The sequence below is a fragment of the Herpailurus yagouaroundi genome, unplaced genomic scaffold (genome assembly GCF_014898765.1).
Source record: "Herpailurus yagouaroundi ecotype Mexico unplaced genomic scaffold, PumYag 77, whole genome shotgun sequence".
In the NCBI taxonomy this organism is placed as follows: Eukaryota; Metazoa; Chordata; class Mammalia; order Carnivora; family Felidae; genus Herpailurus; species Herpailurus yagouaroundi.
In genome coordinates, this window is record NW_024412388.1 from 96,146,084 (window position 1) to 96,173,129 (window position 27,046).

The 27,046-nt window shown below is 51.6% G+C and overlaps 1 protein-coding gene and 1 long non-coding RNA gene across 4 annotated transcripts in view; one reads left to right on the top strand and one right to left on the bottom strand.

Moving 5' to 3' along the window:
• Positions 1 to 896: 896 nt before the first annotated feature.
• KCND3 (potassium voltage-gated channel subfamily D member 3) overlaps positions 897 to 27,046 on the bottom strand; it is a 208,805-nt gene continuing 182,655 nt past the window's right edge. For 2 of the 3 annotated variants that reach the window (XM_040471303.1, XM_040471304.1), the window contains 6 exons: positions 11,759 to 11,921; positions 5,469 to 5,570; positions 5,035 to 5,124; positions 3,512 to 3,568; positions 2,088 to 2,335; positions 897 to 1,351 (listed from right to left, as the gene is read on the bottom strand). In XM_040471303.1, coding sequence (XP_040327237.1) covers positions 1,150 to 1,351; positions 2,088 to 2,335; positions 3,512 to 3,568; positions 5,035 to 5,124; positions 5,469 to 5,570; positions 11,759 to 11,921 — 862 coding nt within the window. In that variant the 3' untranslated portion in view covers positions 897 to 1,149. The remainder of the gene's footprint in view (positions 1,352 to 2,087; positions 2,336 to 3,511; positions 3,569 to 5,034; positions 5,125 to 5,468; positions 5,571 to 11,758; positions 11,922 to 27,046) is intronic. The other variant, XM_040471305.1, reaches the window with a different exon arrangement.
• On the top strand, positions 8,669 to 23,966 carry LOC121027687 (uncharacterized). Its single transcript, XR_005788866.1, has 3 exons — positions 8,669 to 8,777; positions 8,871 to 8,875; positions 23,955 to 23,966. It is a non-coding gene; the product is annotated as an uncharacterized LOC121027687 (long non-coding RNA).

Below are 27,046 nucleotides of genomic sequence, written 5' to 3' on the forward strand. Positions count from 1 at the left end.
GCTGTGAGCCCTGGGCTCTTCTCTCTTCACTGGCACACACCAGACTCGACCACGCCTCTCAGGTATTGGCTATTTCCTTTGTCAAGATCCCAGCGTGAAATTTCTGGTCAGTCCCTTTTTTCCCCAAACACCAGTGGTTCCAACCACAAGGGAGTGGACTTCCCTCATCCCTAAACTCTCCCTTTTTGGCTTTATTCTTTTCTCTTCCACAGCTGCATTCACACAGATACAACTTGCAGGCACGAGTCTGCAGGTGCTTGGCAGTAGGAGAAGGCTTTACTAACACGTCTCAGGATCACCGGGGTCCATGTAGAGACAGATGGCTGGACACAGAGAAGAACAGCCAGGGGGTGAAGCAGAGAGGGACAGAGACAGAGGACATACAGAGGGTAAGTGTTGCTGTGTGGTCAGTTGGCAGCTCTGTGCAGGTCAGCTGGGCAGTGGGGGCCCAGGCTCAGTTGACCTCACCCACCTGGGGGAATGGAGAGAGAACTCAGCAATAACGGACTTCTTAGCCTAAAAGCTTCTGCTATAAAAGAAGAAAAAAAAAAAAACCCTCACAAAATGCATTGTTTTGGTTCAAAGGTATTGGGTCCATGGAGAAAAATATGTCACAAAAATCCGTTGGTGTTTTGTTTTCCACCTTTTCCCATGAATAAATATTATCCATTAAGAGCCTTGAAAAAGGTGCTTAAATACACAGTGTTATATTTTCTTCCTGTTTTGCATGTGACAACTCGGCCTCTGTGCTGCTCTTGGTCTTGTATTTTCCTCACTGGGGGCTCCAGAAACAACTGTTATTTGGTCTGAGGGTCCCCCCCTTCCAGGCCCCGTCCTGGCACACAGCCTCTATACCACCCTCCCACCCCCGTCACCCCATCCCCCATCTCCCCCCACCCCACTTCCTCTGGCCCCAGATGCAGGACCACAGGGCCACAGCCACAGCCACGTCCGTCCGTGCTAGCAGCAGTGAACCTCGGGTGCCCCTTTGCTGCCTCCTTTTCCTTCCAGGCACAAGTTTCAGTGCGAGGGGTGCAACAGGGCAGGCAGAGATAGCGAGGATGGGGAGGGAGTGGTCCCACTGGCCACTCACCAACATGCCAGCCCCTTCCACTCCCACTCCCCGCGCCGGCCCTCTGTCCAGTGGGTTTACAAGGCGGAGACCTTGACGACATTGCTGGCTATGGAAGGAATGTTCGTGTTGGGGCCGGGGCTGGCAGGGGGCGGCCGGCTCTCCCCCTCTGGGGTTAGCGCTGGTGGGGTGGGGATGCTGATGATGGCTGTGGTGATCTGGGATGTTTTGCAGTTCGGTCTCAGTCCGTCGTCTGCTTTCAAGTTAAGGCTGGAGCGACTGGGATAAAAAAAAAAAAAGAAGAAGAAGAAGAAGAAGAAAATAAAGAGTTGGTGATGGTTCCTCTTGCTGGTGTCCCAAAGAGTCCTTGACTCCGACATGTCTAGCTCATGGTAACTAGGAGGAAGCTCCAGTGTCCCTCTGTCTCCGTTTTTGGTAGTTAGCCTGTCCTACCCATTCTAATGGTCATTTCTAACAATTGCAAAGTCACGTATGCTAGGCTTTGGAATTCAGGGGATACGTTAGACTGTACCCCCTCCCACGACTGTTTACCTATCATTTGTGGCATTTTTTGCTTTCCCTGAATTCCTTGCCACTCACTGGAGATAGTGGGAAGTGGCCTAAAGTGTAAGCAGAGAAAGGAAGAAAAAGGTCAGTCTGTGGTTCAACAGCAGCCTGAGATGAGCCATGTCTAACACAACTGTGACACTTGTTTCCTTGAGAAAACAGTCCATTCTTTGCACTGGGGTACATCCCCCTCCTCCCGCCCCCCCCCCCCCCCCCCCACCATGGCCAGTTACTGTTTCTGGTATCTTCCGGTATCTAACCCCACATCGGGCCTAAACCTGCTATGGTATCCTCCCAAGCATCTGAAGAGCCTTTGGGTTAACCTGCAAGGATGATGCATTAGATAAGGGGGAGGGAGGGCTGGAGGGTCTCCTAACGCGGAGACTGTTTCCTTCTGTGACTGGCGCGACTCAAGCCTTGGGGACTGGCAGGGATGGAAGCCACCCACCTGGTAGTGAGCGAGGGCTGCTCGCTGCCCTGGATGTGGATCGTGCTGAGCTCTTGCATGCTGCGCAGGCGAGTGGCCGGCAGGTTGGAATTGGGCAGGTGTGTGGTTTTCTTACTGCGGCGGGAGCAGCAGGTGGTGGTGAGGCCCGGGTGGCTGGACAGCGAGGGACTTCTTGTGGACGGGTAGTTCTGCATCGAGCTCTCCATGCAGTTCTGCTCAAACATCTGCTCATCTATAAACTCGTGGTTCTGCGGGAAGCAGGAGGAGAAGTAGGAAGAGGAGACGGGAAGGAGGGGGATGAGCCCCCCATGCCCCGTGGGGCCGCCTGTCTCTGTCTGGGCCTTGAGAGGAAGGCTCCCAGCTGCGCGGAGCACCGATAAGCATCCCAGAGGGGCGATGTCCCACAGGCACCAAATGAAGAAGGAAAAAGATTCCTATTGGCAGCCCTGGCCACGAGACAGAAGGGCGGGGCTTGCATGTTAAATCCTGCTGTGACAATAACTCCACCTGCAACTCTGAGCTGAAGGGATACAGAGGGCCTGAAGGGGTGTAGTGGTGTCCTTAGAGCTAGAAGCAGACTTTCCTTGCTTGGCAGGGCTTGCACACGACCTCCTGGAAGCGGCAGACAAGGAGTCACTGGCCTTGGGTAGCCAGTATGCTAGGCAGTCTTTAACGCTAGGTTGGATCTAATGGGTGAGATCCGTACGGATCTCGGGTTAGTGTGAGACATCAGCTTTTAAAAGCCCTGGATTATTCACGGAATTGAGAGGGCTTTATTTACTCTTGGAGGCCCGTGGGGTCAAAATGTCAGGGTTATGATTTCTTTTAACTACGGTGCTTCCCCCTGTCCCCCCCCCCACCTGATTACGGGATACGGACCCCTAATATATCCGGAGGCACAGGATTCCCTAAGTCGTTAATGTAAGCATGGGAAGGGATGCTAACAACAGCCTTCCGGTGCTGAACCCAGGATAACTTAAAAAACGGCTGTTTCGCCAAGGTGACTAAAACTCTATGGCATGAGCGGTCTGGCCGAGGCCGCCAGTGTGAGGAGAAAGTCTGGGGAGAGGGAGCATGAGAACAGCGTACAGAGAGAGACCAGCCCCGGCAGCCAGTACCAGGAGTCCCTGCGGGGCCGGAACGTGGCACACGGATGCCCAGGGGATAGCAACATGGGTGCCACGTTCCGCCACCCCCTCCGCGCCCTCAGGGAGGTCCAAAGAGGGAATCAGAAAGGCAGTCGGGTTGTCGGGCACAAAAAAAGCCTGAGCTGGTACTGGGTATGGCAGTAGAGGTCGGAATAAGCCCCAGAAGAACCAATGGCACATGCAGAGAACCAGACCGGGGGGTGAAGGGAGGAAAATCCACAGACTCAGAAGAATCAGAGAGAAAAACACATCAATTGAATTTTTAAAAAGTTATACCTTGATGGTGGAGGTTCGTACAGATAACAGGGGATCATCCACAAGATAGGACAACCCCTACAGGACAACATGCCAACAGAAGATAAAAACACCATTGATTGTACATTCCAGCATTCCCAAGCTCAGTACCGACATTCAGTCCCTCCATCCCAACATTCCCCGCCCCCCCACCCCGAAATCCAGCATTCCGTCTCTTTCACCCCAGCCCCCCACCCCCACAGTCCGACATTCAATCCCTCAAATCCAGCATTCCACTCCTTCAATGCCAGCATTCTGTCCCTCCGGCCCCAAAGCCTCATTTCTTCAATGCCAACATTCCAGCCCTTCAAACCCAAATCTTTTTACCCACATCCTTTCAGTTGACACATTCCACCCAGCACATGCAACTCGGAAAGGGCAGTTGGATCCGGGCCTATCCCGTTGGCAAGCTCCGAGTCTTTGAGAGAAATTCTAGTTGCACCTGTACAGTTCTTGACCGTCAGACATAGTTGATAAATCCGGGAAACTAGGGTTTTCAGAGTACTTTCCCATTTTGGAAGCCCTCTTTGGGTTCAACTGCCATCCATAGTGTCCACATTTGGCTCATACTTGGAGGTATCTAACATCTATTCCCCCTGCATCTAGAGGCCAGGATATGGAACATTCGGAAAGTAGAAAGGTCCTTCCTTAGGGTGCTGAGCCCTGATCATGGGCTCTCTGGGGAGGGAGGGCCTACAAAGGAACGGGGAAGGATTTCACCGTGTCTCTCTTTGGTTGTCCACCCTGACTTCTCCTCTTCCCTGCTATTCCTAACACTTGTTGCCAAGGGTCCAGGCTTGGTCCCACTGCCCTTCCTTTCAGTCTGTTTGTGAGGCACAAGCATCATGCCACATTCCAGCTACGGCATCCTAAACCACGGCTCTATTTTAACAATAAGCCCTGTGGAGTCTGAACTCCCTGGGAGCCACAGGGTGATGAAGAAGCGGTTGTACTGATAACATCCTTGGCCACAGAAATGTAGGCACTGCCTCCTTCATTCACTGTCTTCTGTCCTAAGAGCTATGTAGGGAGCAAAGGAAGGACTCACAAATTGCAGCAACCTAGCCCGAGGGATAGGACAAAAACTGACGCCCTTCTCCACTCTTCTGTAACAATCTAGGATAAATTCAGCCTTAGTTTTGAAGAGTGATGGCCTTTGGAACTGAGAAACGGAGAGGCGGAGCCCTTAGCTCTCAGTGATCACAAAGTGGGCTATGGGGACTATGTAGGGGTCTGCAGAAAGGCTGGGGGTGGGGGGACCGACCTCCTGCGCTGCTGCAGGACAGAGCTGGCCTTCTACCCGGGTGACTGTGCCCCACTCACTGGGGTTTTCCCCCTGAGGGTTAACAGAGAACCCATTGCTACTTTTTGGATCTAAAGGCGACTCCGACTTCTGAAGCCTGGGCCCAGGGTGAGGCCATTCGCATAGAGTTCTCTGTGAGTTCTGGCCCTCAGAAAAGAGTCGGGGGTAGGGGTGAGAAGAAGCGCATTGGGCTGGGACTCACAGTGGTTTTCTCCAGGCAGTGCAGCAGGTGGTGGTGCTGGCTCTCGATGAGTGAAGTGGTCTTGCCCATGTGCTCCTCCTCTGGGGTGCCCTAGGAAGAAAAAAAAAAAAAGGCTAAGGATGAAGCTGGTGACTCTTCCCGTCTCCATCACTTCACTTCTCCACAGGAGGTGGGAGAGCACCAGAAAAATCGGGATGGACCAAATTTCAGGGTCATCATAGAACATGCTAGCTTTCGGGCTGGCGGCCCTTGGTCTACAGCTGGGTTAGGGGTAGTGGTGATAATCCTATGGGAGAGGTCTGTGGACGGGGCTGCTCCCTGGAGAGTCTGGAAACATGTCTTCCTTAGGGTTCGTGTTGGGGCTTTGGGGTGGCGGTGCCCCTGGGAAGAGAGAGCAAGCCCACCTCCCCAGCCCGGGTCCCGCCGGTGCCTACCATCAGCTCCAGTGCCTCATTGAGGAGTCCGTTGCGCTTGCTGTGCAGGTAGGCATTGGAGCTGCCCGTTTTGGCCACGCGGATCCTGGCCAGGCGAGCCTTCTGCAATCGGCAGAGAAAAAAGAGTGAGCGAGACTGAGAAATGAGACAACAAGCCTGGGAGGAAAAGCCAGAGGCAGCGGGCTGCCCCTGCACGGCTGAGATCCCAGATGAGGTCTGATGAAGGGGAGGAAGTGGCTTCTTCCCGGCCGCACGGATCTCTGTTTATAGATCCTGGGACCGGGTCTGAGACTCTGTGTACCCACTTAGTGCAGCTTGGTCCTAGTCAGAGTTCCTGGGGGTTTCCACTCGTCTCTCTGGTGGAGAGCCCTGGTGGAATCCCGGCAGGAGAAATACCACTCATCAAAGTCCTCCCTCCTTCCAAAAGCTTTATGACCTTTATCTACTCAGTATCACATTAGAGTATGTCTCATCTCTAACTAGACTGCCAGAGGTATAAAGGAGCATACGTTACAGCTCTCCCGATTGTCCCCTAGGGTCCAGTGCGGTTCCCCCCATCCAGCAGGTGCCCAAGGATCAGTTAATTATGAGGAAAGCAAGGTGTGTGCATATGTGCCCTTCACCACTTCTTAACATCTTCCCTTCTTTCTATTTTTTCCCTTAGCACTTATTACTAAGGTAGTAATTGGTTTCTATGTTTATTTTGCAACTGTCCCCCCAGAATGTAAACTCCTTGAGGACAGGAGTTCTTGTTTTGTTCACTGATATGTACCCAATGCCTAGGAATTTTTAAATTAATAAGTGTACTTAAAGTTGCATTTCGGTTTTGGGGAGTGGATTCATGCATGGATGTGCCAATACATGTATATTTTTGTCACGTGTGTCTGGGGGAATGAGAGCAGGTGCATGTGACATGGGGGTCGGTGTGTGTATGACGGGGGGGTGGGGTGGGGCACATTTTCATATGCCACTCTGGCTTTAACTAGGACAACTAGGGCCGGTATCTCAATGCAAGTGCATCTGTCTTGCTTGCAGAGGCCCGGGAGGCTGGACACACTGAACATGCTGCTGTTCTTTTCCTTCCTAATGACCATAATCAGTGTCACCATGACTGCAGCACAACCACAGAGGGAGGCTGAAAGGGAAGAGTCTTTGGGAGAAGAGGGAGAAAGGAAGGGTAGAGGGCTTCCTGCTGGTTTAAGAAAATGCAGCGAGAGTCCGGGTTCCTGGAGATCCAGGGCCGGCTCCAGGTCCTTGCCGCTGGGAGCAGAGCCCACGGACTCACAGACCCATCCTGGGGCAGAGGGGTCCCTCCTCCTGCCTCTGCGGAAGTCCCCTGTAACTTCGGCATGGACACTGGGCAGGACCAGCGCCCTTGGAAAATCGTGGCAATTTCCATTTCTCGTCACTCTCTCCCCAGCACGGGGGAGTGTCCCTTCCAAGTGTCCTGCTTGGCTGGTTCACGTGCTCAAAAGATGCTAGGGAGTCAGATCCAGGCTGTCAATAGAAGCACAAAGGACACACTGTATCTCTTGTTTCCTGTGGCCTACGTGTCCCTGTGGGGACAGCTCAACTCCCTTTCCTGGCTTCTAAATATGGGCACGAGACCAGGACCTGGGCCCGGAAGATCTACCTGGGAATCTGAGGAAGAGGGCTTCTCTGGATGGAGAGAATGGAAAGGGGAATCCAGCCAAGAAAGGATGGTGAGTAAGCCCTGTCAGTCCTCTTCTTCTGAGGAAAGAACTTTCATCCCAGCTCCAGGTCTCCTCCCTGGGGAGCCCGCGCCAGCCCTCCCCTCGGCCAAGATGTCTACGTTCAAGCATGTTGCCCACCATTTGAGGATGCGGCTGCTATTGCCTTGGGTGAGGACTGGGTATTGAGAGCTGCATATGGAAATCCGCTTGTGTCAAGCTCATTATTGCCTTCTATAATTTGATTGCACCACTTAGAGCCAGACCTTTCCCGGATCCGGGGTCTGTCTTCATTACTTTCAAGAGATGAAAGATTCTCCTGTTCTCCTTTGTGGCACTTCTTTTAATCTTATCTTACCCTGGGCTCTATTAGAGCAACAGATTGTCATATCAAATGCACAACGCTGTTTAATCATTTCCCACACAGGATAAAGAGGTCTGCAATGTATTTGCAGAACCATACCCAGCACATGAAATTTGGTGAGGATTTCTCATTTGACTTTGAGCTCCTGAGAGCCCGAGTCTGGCCTATGGGTATTTTTATCTTCAGCGTCTAACACAGAGCTGTGAGCTGAGCAGGAGCTCAAGCAAGGCTGGTGAAGACCCAGGAAGGAAGAAGATCCCTCACAGCTGGTCAGAAATCCATCAGTAAGGCCCTTGTGGTGGGCTCATCCTTGTGCGGACTGGTCAGCTTCTCTCTCCTCCCCTGGTCATAAGCACAACGTGAGAGGTTAAAAGAGAATGTGGGCATCACCTAGGCTACGTTAAAGACAAGAAAATTGAGGGTATGAGGGGAAGTAACTTCTCCAGGGCCAGGCAGTGGGGCTGGAGGGTCTTCCAACCTTCAGGTCAAATGCTGCCTCCATAACATCCCCCTCCTCCTTCCCTCAATTTCAACTCCTGCCAGCAAGTTTCTAAACCAGATTAGCAAAGCCCAGGAAGTTGCAATTTCAACAGGGATGGAGATTCCAGGGTTGAAGGAGAGGTCTGGAAGGAAGATGCTGTCCCTCTGGGTATGGTTCCAGATGCATCTGTGCTCAAGAATCTGTCAGGCCCCAGGAAGCACTTCCTAGCTGGCTGGCAGATGCTACTGGGCCATGAGTATGGACATCTCTTGCCCTGGGAGAGGCAGAAGAAGGAAAAAGAGGAAGGCACGGAAAAGCCACACAAAAACACGGCCAACTGTACTCCCAAGCACTCATGCCAGAGAAATTAAAGCTTACGTCCACACAAAAACCTGTTCGTGAACGTTCGCAGTACTTTATAATAGCTAAAAACGTGGTTCTTATAATCCCGTGGCGTGGGATACATCCATGCCATGGCATACTGCCCAACAAGAAAAAGGAATGGACTATTGACACACACAACTTGGATGAGTCTCCAGGAATTACGTGAGGTGAAAAGAAAGCCGATCTCCCAACGGTTACCAATCTCCCAAATGGTTACCTCCATTTATGTAACGTTTTTGAAAGGAAAACATGTAGATGGAGGACAGATAAATGGTTGCCAGGGGTTAGGGACAGGGTAGAGGTAGGCTGAGAGGAGCCCTTATGGATTGGAGCCGTTCAGCACCTTGACTGAGGTGACAGGTGCATGAACCTGCATGGGTGATGAAACTGTATCAGACTTCACACACACACAAACACACACACACACACACACACTTACATACTCACAATGAGTACAAGTAAAACTGGGCAAGTCTGAATAGGATTGGTGGATTGTATCAACATCCATACCCTGATTGTGATAATCTTATAACTACATGTGAATCTATAATTATCTCAATAAAAATCTCCACTGAAAAAAACCCTCCCACTCCACATGCTCCCCTCTCTCTGTCCGCTGCTAGACCTCCTTACTTGGTCTCCAATTCACGCGGCTTCGAGAACCTAGTCTCTGAAGCAAATGGTCACGGAGCCATTTTAGTAACAATCCCAAGCAAACCAGTTGTGACAGGAAAGGATGATAACTTTTTAAGCATTTCCTTTACACCTGAGGCAAGTGGACTGGAGCTAACCCTCAGGGCTGTCTAGCTCCTGAGTATGTGGTCTGGGCTGAGAATTCTCAGCTTCCATGACCTCCTGCCTGTCCCATTTCTCCACCGTCACTACATCCTCTGTACCTGCCTTCCTTGCCTCATGGTGACAGGCTTAGTGCTGGAAGCAGGCGGTATTCTTGTATTCTTTTTTTTTTTTTTGCCTCTCAGAAGAAGCCCAAGGTGAAAGAGACAGTTGAGCAACCTTGAGGAGAGACAGTATCCAGGCAAGGTGAAAACACTGTAACTATTTACTCTGATTTCAGAGGGAGAGAGAAGAGGGTGGGGAAGGAGGCAGAAGGGAGGGAGGATCATCTTTAGCAGCCAGAGGGAGGGATAGGCCAAGGCTGATCCCTTCTGTATGGGGTGGGCTTTTTAAAGTTCCACGGGAAAGGACCACTGTTCTGTTCTTGGCAGGGGCAGAATGGCAGGGGATGTGATGCTCTGAGGGACAGAGGGCACAGAGGGCACAGAGGGCAAGGGAGCCACAGGAGCGGCCTAAAGCCCAGTCTGAGTGGACACAGCAGGAGGCTAGTGTGTGAGCTGGGGATTCCTTGGACCCTCACCCACTAGACCAAACACCTGTTTCAGCTTAGCTCCTGGGTGGGTGGGGGGGGGGGGTTGCTATAGGACCCCCGGCTCTTCAAGGCCTCAGGCTCCTTGGTTTAGAAGGCAGATCCTAGTTTTCCTGTAGCCCTTTCTTTAGGACAGCATAATGAATTTAGATATTGTTCACATTTGCCAGCTGACTTGAACAGGGAACAAGATAAGACTTCTATTTCTGGGATGGCTTACAGGGGGTGGGGGTGGGAAAGCTTGGACCCTGGGCAAAAAGGTAGGAAATGGGTGCTGGAGAGGATGGAGAGGACAGCACGGAGCAAGAAGATGAACCTAAGGCAGGCTGGCAACATTACAGACCCAGGTCAAGATAAGTCAAAAGGCACCTCAGCACAGGCGGAGGGGGTGACCACAAGGGCACACACAAGGGGATCTGTTAGAAGTGGGAGCCAACTGGATTCATGATATAGTTGCATAATATATATTATTAAGTATTTTTATACGTAAATTACCATACATTTCAGAACTTTCATGAACTCTGTGACTTCGTTTCAGTCAGCATACACAGATATGTTCTGAAATTCTGGATTTTTCTGATATGTCAAGGAAGTCCTGCTTGCTGGAAGGCCAGTAGCAGGGATCAGGGGGTGAGAAAACTACCCAGCTGCATGCAGCATAGGGCCTGACACACAGTAGGTGTGAAAATGTTTGTGGAAAGAGAGAAAGGAAGAAGGAAGGAAGGAAGGAAGGAAGGAAGGAAGGAAGGAGGAAGGGAGGGAGGAAGGAAAAGGAAGGAAGGGAGGGAGGGAGGGAGGAAGGAAGGGGGAAGGAAGGAAGGAAGGAAGGAAGGAAGGAGAAAGGAGAAGGAAGAGTAAAATAAGGACACGAAATCTCAGGCCTCCATAAGTGACTCTTTCTTTTTTTTATTTTTAAATTTTTTTTTCAATGTTTATTTATTTTTGGGACAGAGAGAGACAGAGCATGAACGGGGGAGGGGCAGAGAGAGAGGGAGACACAGAATCGGAAACAGGCTCCAGGCTCTGAGCCATCAGCCCAGAGCCCGACGCGGGGCTCGAACTCACGGACCGCGAGATCGTGACCTGGCTGAAGTCGGACGCTTAACCGACTGCGCCACCCAGGCGCCCCATAAGTGACTCTTTCAACAAGGTCTCCCCTGTCCACTGTACCCAGAAAGGCTCTGACCGTACGCCCTGGAGGTTAAGGGGTACCCTATTTCAGCCCAGGTCAGAAGAGAAATGAACAACCCCCCCCTCCCCCCCCTTGGTCCTCCCTTTTCCTGATAGGAATCTGGCAATTCACTAGCCGGATGCCCTAAAAGTGCACTAAAGCTATCAGAGCTTTCCCTTCCTCTGTGAGTGAAGGAGGGCACCCACCTGCCCTGCCTTCTCACACCTGCCTTCTGGACACCGCCAACACTTTTCTCAGGGCAGTGGTCCTCCCGGTCTTCAGCTGCACCTCTGCGCCTTAACCCTAAACACCCTGAGGTGACCCACGTCCGTCGTGCCGTTTGTTCTGGAGCTCAGTGGCTTCAGGATGTTCCCCTTCCTGAGTATTCATTCTCTTCTCAGCACATTTACGTTTTGTCCGGATGTTTTGTATAGGCCGTCATAGGGTATTGGAAAGCAATGACGTTCCCCAGTAAGCTCCTGGCAGGGAGAGGGAGGGGCCCAGGCACTGCTGAGTGTTGGTGGCTGAGGTCTTGAAGGGGAAACCTGGGCTCAAGGAAACTGCGTGGAACATCCAGGAGGGAGATCATCAGCTTATGGATAAATGAGGGTCTGTTGCACTTGGCAGCTGGAACGCAGGACACTGGTAGGGAGGGAGGGACACAAAGCTGCCTTACCTTCCAAAGCCAGGGGCTGTCTGTGCTGGGATCCACCCGGGCAGTCCAGGCCTGGCGACCTGACTGTGATAGCGGCACAAAGCAGAGAGCCAGGCCCTTGTCTGGTGCTGTCTCCCAGCCTCCCAGGGCTGAGGCTTACCTTTTGTGCCCTGCGTTTATCGGCTCTCTGATTCTGGTGGTAAATCCGGCTGAAGTTGGAAACAATCACAGGAACCGGCAGGGCAATGACCAGAACACCACTCAGGGAGCAGATGGAACCAAAAATCTTCCCTGCAATTGTCTTGGGCACCATATCTCCATATCTGAGAGAGAGAGAGAGACAGAGACAGAGACACAGAGAGAGAGAGAGAGAGAAACAGCTGTGAGGAAGAGGGGTCACTTGGGAAACAAGCCAGATATCCCTGCCCATCACTCACCTATCCATCCATCCATCCATCCATCCACCCACCCATCCATTCATTCAACAATTGTTTAAAGTGCCTACTATGTGCCTGCTATGACCTGGCACTGAACAAAAACAGACGAGATCCCTGTGTTCCCAGAGCCAACAACCTACAAGCAGAAGACCATGAACAAGTGAGTGAACACATAAAAACACTGACTTGTCTTTATTTCTAGGAGGAGAATAGAGACAGGTGCTGTTCCAGGTGTGAGGAGCGTGGTCAGGACAGGCCTCTCTGAGGAGCTGACATTTCAGCTGAGATCTGAAGGTAAAGGATCCCGGTCAGGGGACACACTTGGGGAAGAGTGTGCCAGGCAGAGGGAACAGAAAGTCAGAGGCCCTGAGGCAAGAGGGAGCGTGGCCTGCTGCGGGAATGATTACAGACCCGCGGGTGGTGGGGCGGGCGGGGAGGGTGGTTGTACAAAAGGAGGTGGAGGTCACCACACGGAGTATGGATTTTGTCCCAAATGCAGCGAGCAGCCATGGGTGAGTATTAGGAAGGAAAGCAGCACCATCTCACGTATGTCTATCAAAATAACACGTAAGAAAACCGCCCTCTCCTCGTGGAGATTCACCACGCACAAAGCACTCCTGCACACTTACCTCACATGAGCTCCGCGAACCCTGTGAGCTTGGAGTCCTTGGCCCCATTGTGCAGATACAGGAAGTCGGGCTCACCGGCAGATGGACTGCCCACGCTGGGGGACGGCTGGCATTAAAACCCACTCCTATGGCTTTCGTCTCTTTCCCACCAACCACACTGTCTTGGAGGGCAACCGTGAGCTCCAAAACCCAGCCCCGGAAGCCGCGGAGCCACTTTGGGACAGTGCTGGTGCCTCTCAGAGCTCAGAGGACCTCTCATAAGTACTTCACACCCTGGTGGCTGCCCCCGGGGACCGGCTTGGCCTGGCTCCCGCGCATCCCTGGGCAGGCAGGCCAGAGCCTCTCTCCTCCAATCAATAAGGTACTCTCCACAGTGGTTAAGTGTGTAGCCTCTTCTTTATTGAGATAAATTAAAGGCCTTATTAAGTGAAGAGCTCTGATGTCTCCTTTGGCCAAAGCCAACGACACCATCTCCCCGCTCCCCTGCCCTCTCCGTGTTTGGAGGGTGACCAGAATTGATGCCACTGAAATTGTGGGGCTCAAAGTCACCTGTCCTGAGGGGACCCAGGTGTCCGGAGGATGCAGAGAGGATGTGGAAGGGGATAGGGTGAACAGTTTCAGAAGTGTGAGGTCCTCATCTCCTGAGCACCCAGGGGCTTTTGGGAGGCAATGCCAGCCATTGACAGACATTTGGTGAGTGAATACGTGACCTCACGGAAGCCCCTCAACACCCTCTGAATTAGGTTCCTCTTTGGAGAAGGCACTTCCTTCTCCTTCCTTCCTTCTCCTTCAGCGTCTCGCCCTTTGCCCTGCCTCAAGCTGCCTCTGTGGTCTCTGTTGCTGCGAAACTCTAAAAGCACAGCTGATTGTCTCAAGTTCAAATAATCCCAACGATGAAGAAAAGGGGGTTGCCCGTAGAGGCCAATCATGTTACTGGGGCTTTCCGGCCTGTGACGGAGAGGTGCACATCGAGCTCATGACCATGGGTGGAAATGAAGCATGGCAGGAGTATGGAAGCACAGCGTCAGAAAGGCTACATTTTCGGGTGACTGAGGTGGTGAAAAATGCTCAGGACACAGAAAGGTGGTTTTATCCACTGGAAGAGAGAACAAGGAGCAGAGCTTTCTGCCTGCTGCTGGCGCAGATGGTCCACTGGTAACAGATGACAGAACCAAGCTCCCCATGCGCTCTCTGCCTTTCCCACCCAGGAGACCAGGCTTCCTCTGAGAAAGGCCGGGACAAATGTGGGGAAGAAGGATGAGGAGCTTGAGGCAGGGGAGGGGAGAGCAGGCGAGGGCCCAGCTGTCTTCAGTGGAGGCACATCACAGGCGCACCTGGATCGCACCCCAGGAGACAGGAGGGATGTTTAGATGGAGTTGCAGAACACGGCCCATGACGGTCGAGAAACCATGGCGCCGCACAGAAATACCAAGAGACTGGAGGCCAAAAACAGCTGTATTGATATTTCTGAAGAGGAGGCAAGGAAGTCCGAGAAACCACAGACCAACAGGCTTGGCATCCATCAATTCTGCCACGAAACTGCTGGCAGAATTTGAGAGCAGATATTAAGTGGACAGCTTGCGAACGCTTGGAAAATTAGCTGTATTGCTCACTAAGCACGCAACTTGCCAAATTAACCTTATTTCTTGTTTCGAGAGGGTTAACTGGCTGGCGAATCAGGAGGCCGCCGGGTCGTGATTTTAGCAAGGTGTGCTCTCGTCCCAGTTCTTCGTACCCTTGACAAGCTGGAGGAACGGGTGTGGATAGCAGTGTGGTCGGTAGGGGTTGAACAAACACCTCCAGTCTTCTGACCCTTCCCAAAGATTGTCCTATGCCAGCAAGGGAAGTTCACGGCTTTCGTGTTACAAGCGTCTCCTTTAGTGAAAGGGTAAATAAGTCAATGAAATAAAGAATGAATCTAAAGCCAGGTCTCCAGTGGTGTGTTCCAGAATGTTTCAACAACTTATATAAAGCCAGAGGGAGGCAGCATGGCCTAATGATTGAGAGAGGAGACCGGAGACAGGTCCCAGGTTGATCCCCAGCCCCGCATTACTTACTGGTTAAGTGACCTTGGGAAAGTTATTTAAGCGGAGCCTCTACCAATATAAAAGAGGTTTTATATATCTAACTTACAGGCTTGTTGTAATAATTAATCAGATGATTCAGGAGAAGCACTTAATGTTGTCTCTGGGTAAATGTAAATTCTCTATAAATAGCCAGTGCGCTGGGCACCTATTGTTTTGTCTGTTAATAGCCTACCCATTTAGGAACTGTGGCCCCCCCCCCCCATTGTTATGACAGAACCTCCGTCCAGAGGAGCTGCCGTACTCTTACAAACCTTCCCCTACACCCCTGCTGCCACTAGGTGCAGTTAACAAGTTTGGAAGGAGGCATCTGACTCAAGCTGGGCCAATGAGCTCCTTTCCTGGATTCATTTTTTTTAATAGCCTTATTAACATATAACTTATATATCATATGATTCATCCATTTAAATCATACAATTCAGGGGCGCCTGGGTGGCTCAGTTGGTTGAGCGTCCGACTTCAGCTCGGGTCTTGATCTCATGGTTCATGGGTTTGAACCCCGCGTCGGGGTCTGTGCTGACAGCTCGGAGTCTGGAGCCTGCTTCAGATTCTGTGTCTCCCTCTCTCTCTGCCCCTCCCCTGCTCATGCTCTCTCTCTCTCAAAGATAAATAAACATTAAAAAAAATTTTTAAAATCATACGATTCAATATGCTTTAGTGTATGTATGGAGTTGTGCTGCCATCCCAGAGTCTAATTTTAGAACATTTTCATCACCCCCGTCCCAAACCTCACACCCATAGGAGTAGGTGACCATTCCACACCTCTCCCCCCTCAGCCCTAGGCAACCCCTAAACTACTTTAGACACTTACTGTGTCTACGGGTTTCCTTATTTTGGACATTTCATATAGATGGAATCATACAATACATGGCCTTTCTCGTCTGCCTTCCTTCACTTAGCGTGATGTGCTAAGGTTTCACAGTTTATCCTTGCTGTAGCAGGTGTCACTTCTTTATCCCTTTTTATTGTCGAGAAACATCCTCTTGTACGGATGTCCCACATTTTGCTTTTTCGTTCATCAGTGGGTAGACCTTTGGGTTGTTTCCACTTCTAGGCTACGATGAATAAATGAATAAATTCTGTTCTGCAGGTTCGCACACAAGTTTTGAGGAGTCACGTGGTAACTCCACGTTTAACAGTGAGGGGGCCTGCCAAACTGTTCTCTGAAGTGGCCGCACCCTTGCATTCCCAGCAGCACTAAACTGGGGCTCCCCTTTCTCCACATGTTCACCACCACTTGTAACTGTCTTTTGCGGCTCGCCGTCCCAGTGGGTGTGAAGTGTATTCCCCCGGCTGGCTAATGATACCGGCGACTTTCTCCCTTCCCCGGATATTTGCCTTTGAGATGAGGCCAATCTCTTCAAGGAGGTTGACGCTGCAACAAGTAAAACCTTGGAGCCGCTTTCTGCCACGGGAAGAAGCCAGGCTGTAGTCAGAGAGGGAGCAGGCTGACGCATAGGTAGAGGCGAGAGGAGGAAAGGGGAGGGTGATGGAGACTGAGTTCCTGCCCTAATTCTGGGGACCGGCTTCACTCTCACCATTCCTATGGCTTCACTGTTCAATCCTTTGGACTCTGCACACCAACAAATCAGCATTTTTGTTTTAACCTTCTTCCACTTGGATCCCATGATAATGATGATGATGATGGTGGTGTTGATAAGGGTACTGCTGATTATTCTTATTAAAAAACATTTTTTTTACATTTATTTATTTTTGAGAAACAGAGTGAGACAAAGCATGAGCAGGGGAGGGGCAGAGAGAGAAGGAGAAATAGAATCTGAAGCAGGCTCCAGGCTCTGAGCGAGCAGTCAGCACAGAACCCGATGTGGGGCTCGAACCCACAAACTGTGAGATCATCACCTGAGCCGAAGTCGGACGCTCAACCAACTGAGCCACCCAGGTGCCCCTGGTTATTATTATTTTTAAATTAATTTTCTTTATTGAAGTAGGGCTGACGTACAATATCCTATTCACTTCAGGCATGCATCATAGAGATTCAATATTTTTATACATCACGCAATGATGCCCATGATAAATGTAGTTACCATCTGTCACCGTACAAAGTTATTACAACCTTATTGACTATTCTCTATGCTGTGCATTACATCCCGTGACTTATTTATTCCATAGATGGAAGTTTGTGCTTCTTCTTTTTTTTAAGTTTATTTATTTTGAGAGAGAGAGAGAGAGGTAGCACAAATGGGTTAAGAGCAGAGAGAGAGGGAGAGAGAATTCCAAGCAGGCTCTGTGCTGTCAGCGCAGAGCCCCACACGGGGCTCGAACTCATGAACCGTGAGATCATGACCTCAGCTGAGATCAAGAGTCAGATGCTTAACCGACAGAGCCACCCACGAGCCCCAGAAGTTCGTACTTCTTAATCCCCTTCATCTACCCCACGTATTTCATCCATTAGATACTCTGGTAATCAGCAGTTTGTTTCCTTTATCTATGAGGCTGTTTCTATTGTGTTTTGGTTGTTCGTTTGGTTTCTTTTTTAGATTCCACGCTTAAGCGAAATCACAGAGTATCTGCCTTTCTCTGTCTACTGCTGGTTATTTTAAAGCAAGCTCTTCACATTTCTAAATGACAGCGCTACTATGAATTGAGGTCTTTTGGAGTCAAAAGGATTTTAACAGGTTGTAATCATGGGTGAAACCAGCCAGATTAAATCTAACAAAGATGAATGACAACACTGGCATTTTGATTCAAATAATCAATGACTTGTATAGCTGATGGGAAAAACCAGCTTGAAAGCCATCCGTGTTAAAAATCACCAGGGAAATTTAACTTTGACACAGCCACCAGCATAATGCAGCTGCTAAACAGCTAATGTCCAGAAAGAGGGAGTAGGTGTTCAGACTTGCCCCTTGGGGCCAACCACTTCTAGGCCGCTGTGTGGAGTTCTGGGCACTATATATTCTACAGGACATTGATTAACTAGATCACATCCAGAGTTAGGATGGTCAATTGTCTGGAACTCTTCTCATAGGGAAAACGATCAAGGGGCCAGGAACGTTTGGCCTGAAGAAGAAGGGATGGAGAACGGAAGGATGGATGGGAATCGTGTACTGGAGCCTACCCTGGGAACTTTACCTGCACCCGTGGGTCTCTCAGTAACCCCATCAGGTAGGGCTAACCCTCCATAGGAACGTGGAGCCCATGTCCAGGGAGGACAGTGACGTGTGTAAGTTCCTCAAGTGGCCGAACCGTCTGGGTTAAACCCTAGGTTGGTCTGTTTCCATTGCCCTGCTCTGTCCTCCACTTCCTGCTCCTCCGGGGAGTAGGCAGGTGGACGAGGATGGTGGTGGGGAGGGTTCTGGGGAGTCAGCTGGAGCTCACCCCTTCCTCTGTCTCTACTGCCTCAGTGGTCCTGTGCAGCGGTTAAACGTGTGGAATCCTGGCTCTGCCACTTGCCAGCTGGGTGACTTTGAGCAAACCACTTAGCGTCTTTGACCACAGCTCCTGGGACTGCTAACACAGTGGTACCTACACTTCACGGGGTTGTTGCAGGGGATTAGCGAGGTCCTATGTGGAAAATGCTCAATGGCACATAGTAAGAACTTTATTGGTGTTTATTAAACAAATCCAGGGCCTAGACCGCCGCTGCTTCTAGACTGGACGTCAGCATAGCCTCCTAACCAGCCTTCTCACTTGCCCTTTTGTTCCCTTTTAAATTCACAAAGAGCCACATTTTTAAAATGCAGATCCAAGCATGCTCCTTCCCCAGCTCACACTTTAATAAATGTTGGTGGAATGTGTGAGTTAATGAATAAAACATACCTGGCAATGTTGTTGCAAAGACTACATGCTTGCTACACAGTAAACACTTGTTAAATAGCAGCTAATCACGACTGCAAGGATCGTCCTGGGCAGTGACCTTTGTCCCGGCCTCCCGGGGGCCCACCTGGGCAGGAGCACTGAGGTGCAGGAGCGGACAGTGATTCTCTAAGTGCTATTGGCATCTATGGCCTATTTTCTTTGTGGAATTTTGAGGAAAGAAAGGGGTGAGGAAAGAAAAAGAGAAAATGTCATGGCCTAGAAAAAAAAATTTAAGGCCTTAGCCTTATTTCCTTTTGTCTTCCTTCTTCATGCAAATAAGGACTCCCTTCCCCCACTCCCCAGCCTGGCTCTGAGAGTGGAGGAGAGGAAGGGAAGAGAAAGTCCCTCCTGGAGTGACTCCCAGGTACGATGAACTATGGTGCTCACCCAGGACCTCACCTGTGGCACGTGAGGTGGCCGTCCGCCCGGGAGCAGGAGGGGCTCAGGTCCTCAGCGCCTCTCTGTCCACCTCTCTTTCCTGTCACATCCTCGGTAATCTGCAGTGATGTCTGGGCTGTGGTAAGAGCAGGGACGCTTACCCTCCTAATATGGAAGGCTAATTAATTTGTATTAGGGTTTAGGGATAATTAAACTTTTTATCTGAACTTAAGCTGCACAAACCACCCGCCTTGTACAATTAATTGCTGCCTTCACTTCCTCCTTCAGGTGCTGAGAGATAAGTGTGAGCTGAGCAACCTCATCTGATTCTGCCTGCGTCTCGGGCAGGGGCAAGGCTGCGCATCTGGCTGGGCGTCCGTTCTTTACTGGAAGCCAGGCAGTGCCCATTCAGGACCCAGCTGCTGGGAGCTCCGTCAGGGAGACACGTCCTTGAGTTTCTGCAAGGGGGCTGTCTCCCCCTCACTGCCACACTTACTTCTGCACCCACCTTCTCCACCGGGAGGCCCCTGAACTTGGTTCCTTCCTCTGCTCCTGGACCCCTGGTATTGGGGATGCAGATGGGGGTTGGAGGTTGTCCCGGTGGGTGGGGTCAGGGTGGGGAGAGGCCTTCTCTGGGCAGGCTGGGCACCATGGCGAGTTCTAGGGACCTCAGACCCCTGTGGTCACCTCCTTGTCCAGGGCAAAGGACAATGGTAGTCTATCCTGGAGGACCCTAAAACACCAGCCTGGCCAGTTAGAGAGCAACAGGGAGCTTCAGAGGTGACTGCCTCCAGGGCAACAGCCTAGCCATACCCTTGCAAACGACTTTAGCCCTGTGCTGTTGATTGTCAAGGAGTGGGACTTGGGAAATCAAATGAAAGCCTTATATCACTTTTCCTTCCTACAGCGTGCCTCTCCCCCCACCCGCGATCTCCCCTAAACAACCAACCCACTTTAGTTGTGTCCCTGCAGGGAAGTACTCTCCTGGGTTCACCTGCAAAATGGCCCCCGTGGTGAGCCAGGAGCCAAAAGGATGGGTTGGCATTTTGGAACCTTGAGGTGCCTCTGAAGATGCCATCTGAGGGGGCAGCTGAGGCTCAGGGCAGGAGGACCTAATAACAGTCACTGTAAAATTCAGTAACGATCTATTTTTATTTAGCATCAATATGCACCGTTTGATCTTCCTAACAGCCATACGAGGTATTATTAGCTCCGTTTTTGAGGAAACTAAAGCTGAGGGAGGCTGAGTACCACGTGCAGGGTCATCTGCGTGGCCAAGCCAGTGTTCCAAGCCAGCCTCCCATGGCTTCAGAGCACCCCTCTTTCTCTGTGTCCTACTGCAGGAAAGGAGAGAAGTGCGAAGGGAGATGTTTCTGGGTTCGGCCAGCACAGACTCCTGGGAAAAGGGGATGCCTGATCCTTCCAGGCCACTGGTGTGGTTGGCCTGTGGTGCAGGGTCGCAGCCAGTCACAGCAGCGGGTTCTTGGCCACTGGGAGTCTGTGGCAATAGTCTCCATGCCTCGCCCCCCCCCCCCCCGCCCCCCGTCCACGGCAATTGTGCCAGGTGACGGAGCTGTTCTAAACCACTGTTTCTCAAACTTTCATGTGCATTGGAATGACCCGCAAGGTTTGTTAAAACAGATTGCCGGGCTCCGACCTCACTCAGATTTCTGATTCTGCAGGTCTGGAGTGTGCCCTGAGAATATGCATTCTAACCACGTTCCTAAGTGACACTGCTGTTGGTCATCTGGGGAACAGGCTTTGAGAACCACTGCTCCAAAGCATCCTCTTTCCACAGGTCACACATCTGCAGACTCACAGAATGTCAGAGCGGCAGAGAGCTGCCGGCAACCAGCCTCAGGCCGGCCATTGCACCTATGAGGAAACCAAGACCCCACGATCAGAAATCAGGTGGCGGAGCCTTTCTCATGGCCCAGAGAAATGCCCTGCCTGTTTTGTTTACTCCACACACACCCAAAGCTGCATGAGCCCACACGTTTCCACCCCTGACCCTCCGGGCGGATCGATTCATCAAACACCTGCTGGGTGTTTACCCTGTGTTCCTCACTTTGCTAGGTGCCCAAGGGTGCAAAGCTAAATAGACAGCCTCTGCCCACATGTCCCCTGAGCTTACGATCTCAGGGAGGGCAGACAGGCGATCACGATGATGATTCAATGGCATGATGCTACAAGAAGAATGTGCACAGGGTCCTGTGTGAGCATGAAGGAGGGGGCTCTGAATCAGGCTGGGGGTGGGGGTGGTCAGAAAACCTCCCAGAGGTGGCGGCACGGGCTGGTTTCTTGAGCTGCGAAGCAGTAGGGCTGGCCCAAGGGATATAAGAAATTATTGGCTGGAGGAAGGGGCAGATGGGAGACGAGGCTGGAGAACTGGCCACATGAAGGCCCTTCTGGGTTAATCCAAGAACTCTGAACTTTCTCCGGCTCCAGCCGGCTAAGGATTGCGAGTGGGGGGGGGGGGGTGATGTGACCAAATATTCCTCTTTGAAAGAGGACCCTGAAAGCAGAGTGGAAGACGACTGGAAGGGGATGAAGGCAGAGGCAGGACAACCAGTTAAGAGGCTGCTGTACCGGTGCAGGCAGGAAATGGCGAGGCCTGAACGAAAGCAGTGGGCAGAGATGGGAAGGAGCGGATAGAGACTTGCAAAGTCCAAGCAGAAGCTGCTGGACTTGGTCACTGACCCGGTGTGAGGCTGGAAGGAAGGGAACCCAGGGTGGCACCCGGGCTTGGGAGCCGGGCAAACTCTGTGTACATCTCCAGCCAAGCTCCCACATGCGTCAGGCTCCTCCATGACTGCAAGGCTTTAACCAGACCCTTCCCTCTGCTAGAAATGATCTTCTCTCTGTCTCTGTCTCTGTCTCTTTCTCCTTCCCAGGCAACAACTACTCATCTTCCCGGATGCTGTTCAAATGTCACCTCCTTCAGCAAATCTCTACCCCCCCCCCCCGCCCCGCCAACCCCCAAGCAGAGTGTCACTCATTCACCTGTCTTTCCATCTCCATCAGAACACATACTCCTCTATGTGGTGATATAACCCCCTGAAATGGTTCTTTTCCCTTTCCCCCCGTCCGAGTTTTGATAAGTGCCGTCCAAGCACAGGGCTGTCTATCTCTGGACCGCGGGTGCCTGGCCTGTTGCATGATGCCCAGTAGGGACGAAATAGTTCAGAGTGAATGGGAGATAAAGTGGCCGCTCTGGTGTGTGTTCCATGGACTGGAGTGGACCCCTGAGGCTGGCTCCTTCTGGAATCAGACCGCAAGCTCCAGGAGGGGAGAGGCTGTATCCTTGGTACCTAGAACCATGCCTGGCACATGGTGTGTACTCGGGATATTTGTTGAGTGAACTATCAACTATTTGTTGATATTTGTGAGTGAACTATAAACAGATTAGCAATGGAACTGCTGACTCTAGCAGACCAGATTGTCAGGGAGCCCTTCTGCTGCAACACATCTAAATCCTGAATCAAACACACTTTTGGATGCATTGCTGGGTTCACTTGAAGTAGGGGAAATCCACTTTACCCCCAGTAAAAAGGAACCAACCACAGCGGGGAAGCCCAGCTGGGAGGAGGGAGTAGTAAGCAGAGGGAGGAACACCATTACTCCGAGGGCATGGGCCAACATGACCTGTGACCTGTGACCTGTCACTGGAAACTGAACTTTGGGCCAACAGCAAAAAGGAACTCTCTCAGTCTTCAAGTAAAGCCAGGCCCCATAGGTGAGCAAAAGTGCTCCCAAGAATGGTCACATTACCTGGCTTCTGGGAAAATCAGATTTAAATCCTATCCAGTGGAAAAATCCTTAACCCAGGCCTTCGGGATTCCTACAGATTAAGATCATGTAAATATGGGTTTGCTTAAAAAACAGCAAATCGTAAAGAAGCAAGCAACCATGAATGACGGTCAACAGAAGGAAACCAACAATAGATTTATGTGCCCCGCCCCCACGCACTTCAGATACTGAAATCAATAGCCACAAAGAGTTACGCATGAAATGTTTTTCCAAAATAAAGGATGGAATTGCAAAGATGAGCTAGCAACAGAACACCATCAGAAATCATGAGGCACATCTGAAAAAGAACCAAATGGAGTTTCCAGACATGAAAAAATTAAATGCTAAAATTAATTAGGACTTAAATCAACAGGTTAACCTTCATGGGTTCAGCCTCTGGAGCAGACCTCTACTTCCCAGTCTAATCCTTGAGGACCCTCATGTGGTCACTTGGTCCCAAAGCCCTTGTACCTGAGTGTATTTGGGTCATGACAGGTAGGAAGGCAGTGAAGGCCATGTTGCTGTCTGCAAACAGCCATGTCACCAAAAGAGGCCATCACGTCACAGTGCTGAACGAAGCTGGCTTCCTACCCAGACACAACCTTTTTTGCTCTCACAGCTCCCAGGAAAGACACACTGGCATGCGAGAGTACACAGAAGACAAGAAGACAGCAAAATCAAGACAGTGAGGCAATGTTATAACTAGACAGGAACAGTGCCGGCTGGCTGGCTGGCCAGCCACCTTCGTGTAAAAACCAGGAGAGGAGATGTAACCATATTCACTATTGGTCTCCCGTCAATGGCAAAATATTCACATGATTATTGGGATTTGGTTATTTCTGGTGACACTTCCCAAACACCCACTCAGTTGTTCTGAGTGCGCTCTGAACGGGCCTTGCTCCAAGGGTGGTCTGCAAGGACATGTGGCCTTCAGAAGGCAGACGCCGAAGGGCTGGCGCCCCAGAGACTGCAAGACCATCCAGTCCTGACTAGACCCAGCCCTGGACCCGGAGACGGCAGTTGTGCCCTTGTCTGGGGCATCCACGGGCCGGGAGTCACACTGGCATGTCCCAAGTCCCCGCCCCAGTCTCCACAGGCACGTTCTTCCGGAAACTGGGCCTCGCTCAGTCGTTCTCCCCGACCTCAGCCCCCGGGAGACCTGTCCCCATTTGTCCCCTCCACACTCTCGGGAGTAGAGATTGACAAGAAAGAGCCATGAGGAACAGCACACGCGTCTGGTCAGACCCCGGTGGTCCCTCAGAGGCCTTGTCCCGCAGGCCTGCACCATCTGTTTCTCTTTCTCCATATGTTCATCACAACAGCCCTTCTCCCCAGGGCGGTCCTCGGCCTTCTGCCGCCCTGGGCTGGCACGCATTTCTCAGACAGGGATGAGCTGCCTCCACTATGAAGTGGAGCAAGACAAGCCATGACAAGCCTTTGGCCTGTGCCAGAGTGAGCACCTGTTGCAGAAGGCGTGGGCTGGATTTGGGGAGAAAGAGGGAAGGGCCCACAAAGCCTGTAGAGCAGAAGTAGGGGTGTGGCCAGAGTCAGACAGCAGACGGCACAACTAAAGGGGACAGAGCAGTGAGGGGACCGTCCACGGAGGGACAGGCAGCTGGGGCAGAGGCTGGAGTGAGTAGGTGGAAAAGCACACAAATTCTTGTGGACCGAGTACTTGTGGATGTGGACTTTCTCTGAAGGTCTGGTCTTGCCTCTGTTAGCACATCACTTTCTTGTGTGGCTCCAGCGAGACGGTGGTGGAGGTGACAGGCAGGACGGGAGTGGGCAGGACGCAAGGGTGCGGGGCTGAGAGGAGTCTTACTGTATTTCACTTATTTTTTAAAAGATTTTTTTTTAAGTTTATTTGAGAGAGAGAGAGAGAGGAAGCACAAATGGGGGAGAGGCAGCAAAAGAGGAAGAGAGAGAATCCCAAGCAGGCTCCACACTGCCAGCTCAGAGATTGACACCGGGCTCGAACCCACGAGCTTAACTAACTGAGCCACCCAGGTGTCCCTATTTTATTTTATTTTATTTTATTTTTTTGAGAGACAGCACGCGCGCCGGGGGGCGGCGCGGGGGGGGGGGCAGGTGGGACAGAGGATCAGAGAAGCAGGCTCTGTGCTGACAGCAGAGAGCCTGATATGGGGCTAGAACTGAACAACTCCAAGATCATGACCTGAGCCGAAGTTGGACGCTCAGCCGACTGAGCCACCCAGGTGCCCCAGGACTGAGAAGAGTCTTAGCCCCAGGCCACAACAGCTAAAGGGGCTAAGCGATGTGGCCACTGGACCCTATATATGGCCACCAGGTGTCCCCACTCATTATATAACTCGGCTCTGCTGACCAGACAGAGGCCCCCTCCCTTCTACTCTGCACTAATACCTCCCTCCCTCGTCGTGGGTGTTCTCCCTCCTCTTCCTCCCACCTTACACCCTAGGAACCAGGAGCTGTTCTCCCTCTTCCTTTAGGCCTTATCAGAACTGCTCTTCGTCCCCATTGTCTCAGAGTCTCAAGGTGGCATGGGATCCTCTCCGGTGGCCTATCAACCTTTTTCCCACCCTCCAGGGACCTCTCTTGCACTGGCTTTGGGGTCAGACGGACCTTTGCTTAAGTCCTTGCTCTTCCTACTCAGCTAAGACCTCCGGCAATCAGGAGCTTCCTCAGTTTGCTCATCTGAAAAATGGCATCGCAGTGAACTACCTCACAGGGTTGTTACGAACCTCACGTCTGTAAAAGCTCTTTATAAACTGTGAGGTGACCTTAGTTATAACTAGTTCTATATATAGTTTATAGTTACCATCTATATGTAAACTCTAGTTATCCATATATATAACTAGTTACAATTATGTAACTATTATAACGAGTCATAACTCAGCTCTAACTGAGAGCTTAGTCATTCTTCTGCACGAAACAATCTGGGTCATGGATGGGAGCCTCACATTGTCAGTTTACCTGCAACTTGCACCTGTAAGTCCTAGTCCTGCCGTGGGAGTCACAGAGTGTGTCTGTCCCTCTGCCAGCTGGACAGCCCTCCTTGGAGCTGCTCAGTCATGCCGTGGCTGCCCATTGCATTTGGCCTATGCCGGAGGCCACTGTTTCACACCTACCTGTCCTCCCTTCCTTGGCAGGCCCCAGGCGTGGGAGAACGCAGTGGCACGCCAAGAACATGGGCTTCGCGTTGGAAACTTGCTTCTCTCTCTGTGCAACTCTGGGCTGGTGACTTAGCCCTGTGAGCGATCCCTCGGTTGTAAAACCAGGAACAACGTCTCCTTGCAGGGGATGGTCCCTACGCACTCACAGCACCTGCAGCACGGCATTTACACGACTGTGGATTAATGCCATGCTCCCCGCTAGGTGAGCAGTGGCATGAGAGCAGGCCTGGTGCAGCGCGAGGCACATAGTAGGTGCCTCATGAACCTGACGTCATGGTAGCGAAGAGGGGGGCTCTCACTTGTGTGTTACTCCAGCACAGGCACTGTTGCGGTGCTAGATGAAATTCAGCCTTGAGCCCGTAGTGGAATTAAATTCCTGGGTCCCCCAAGACACTTAACTATTACCTCTAACCTCATCTCAGGCACTTAAAATCCTGCTCCGGGGCTTGCGGCCAAGTTAAGGTTTCTGCCGAGCTGTGGGAAAACCCAGAAGGATCCTTCGGCATCTTGCACGCGGCTAGCCCCGGGCTCAGCGCTTCCGGGTCTGGTCTGATTTAGCTCCCTACATTCACTGAGCCTTTATCACTCCCCTGAAGTGTTTCTCTGGCTCTGGAAGGTGGACATGAGCTGTGGGCTGGACTCTGTCTTGCCTGACCCCACTGGAGGCGGCTGGAGGAGGAAAGGGTGAGGGGGCCGCTCCCAGGGCTCTCAGTAGATGTCCGGGCCCTCCCACACCTGCCTGGAAGGGCCAGCAGCCTGGTCTCTTCCCTCTATCATTAGTCTCTGGGTCTCAGAGCCACTCTCTCTCTCTCTCTCTCTCTCTCTCTCTCTCTCACTCGCTGTCTTACCCTCTGCTTCTGGTGAGCTGCTTCTTGATGTGACACCGCAGACACTCCCTGTGAGTACCAGGCTGTCTGCTCTCTGCCCTCACCCCCTTCCCTGTCTCCCCATGTCGCCGGTGACAGCAGGGGCCCTGCCTGCCTGGGTCACCTCTGCTCCCTCAGTGCTAACCACAATGCCTGTTAGGTAGGTAGTGGGGTCATCACATGGTTGCTGAAGAAATGGATGTTTAGCCACTTCTTTTCGACTCTCTTTTGGATCCTTATGTCCAAGCTGTTCCAGCCAGAATTCTCTGGGCTGAGGTCTGCTAGGAACAGTAA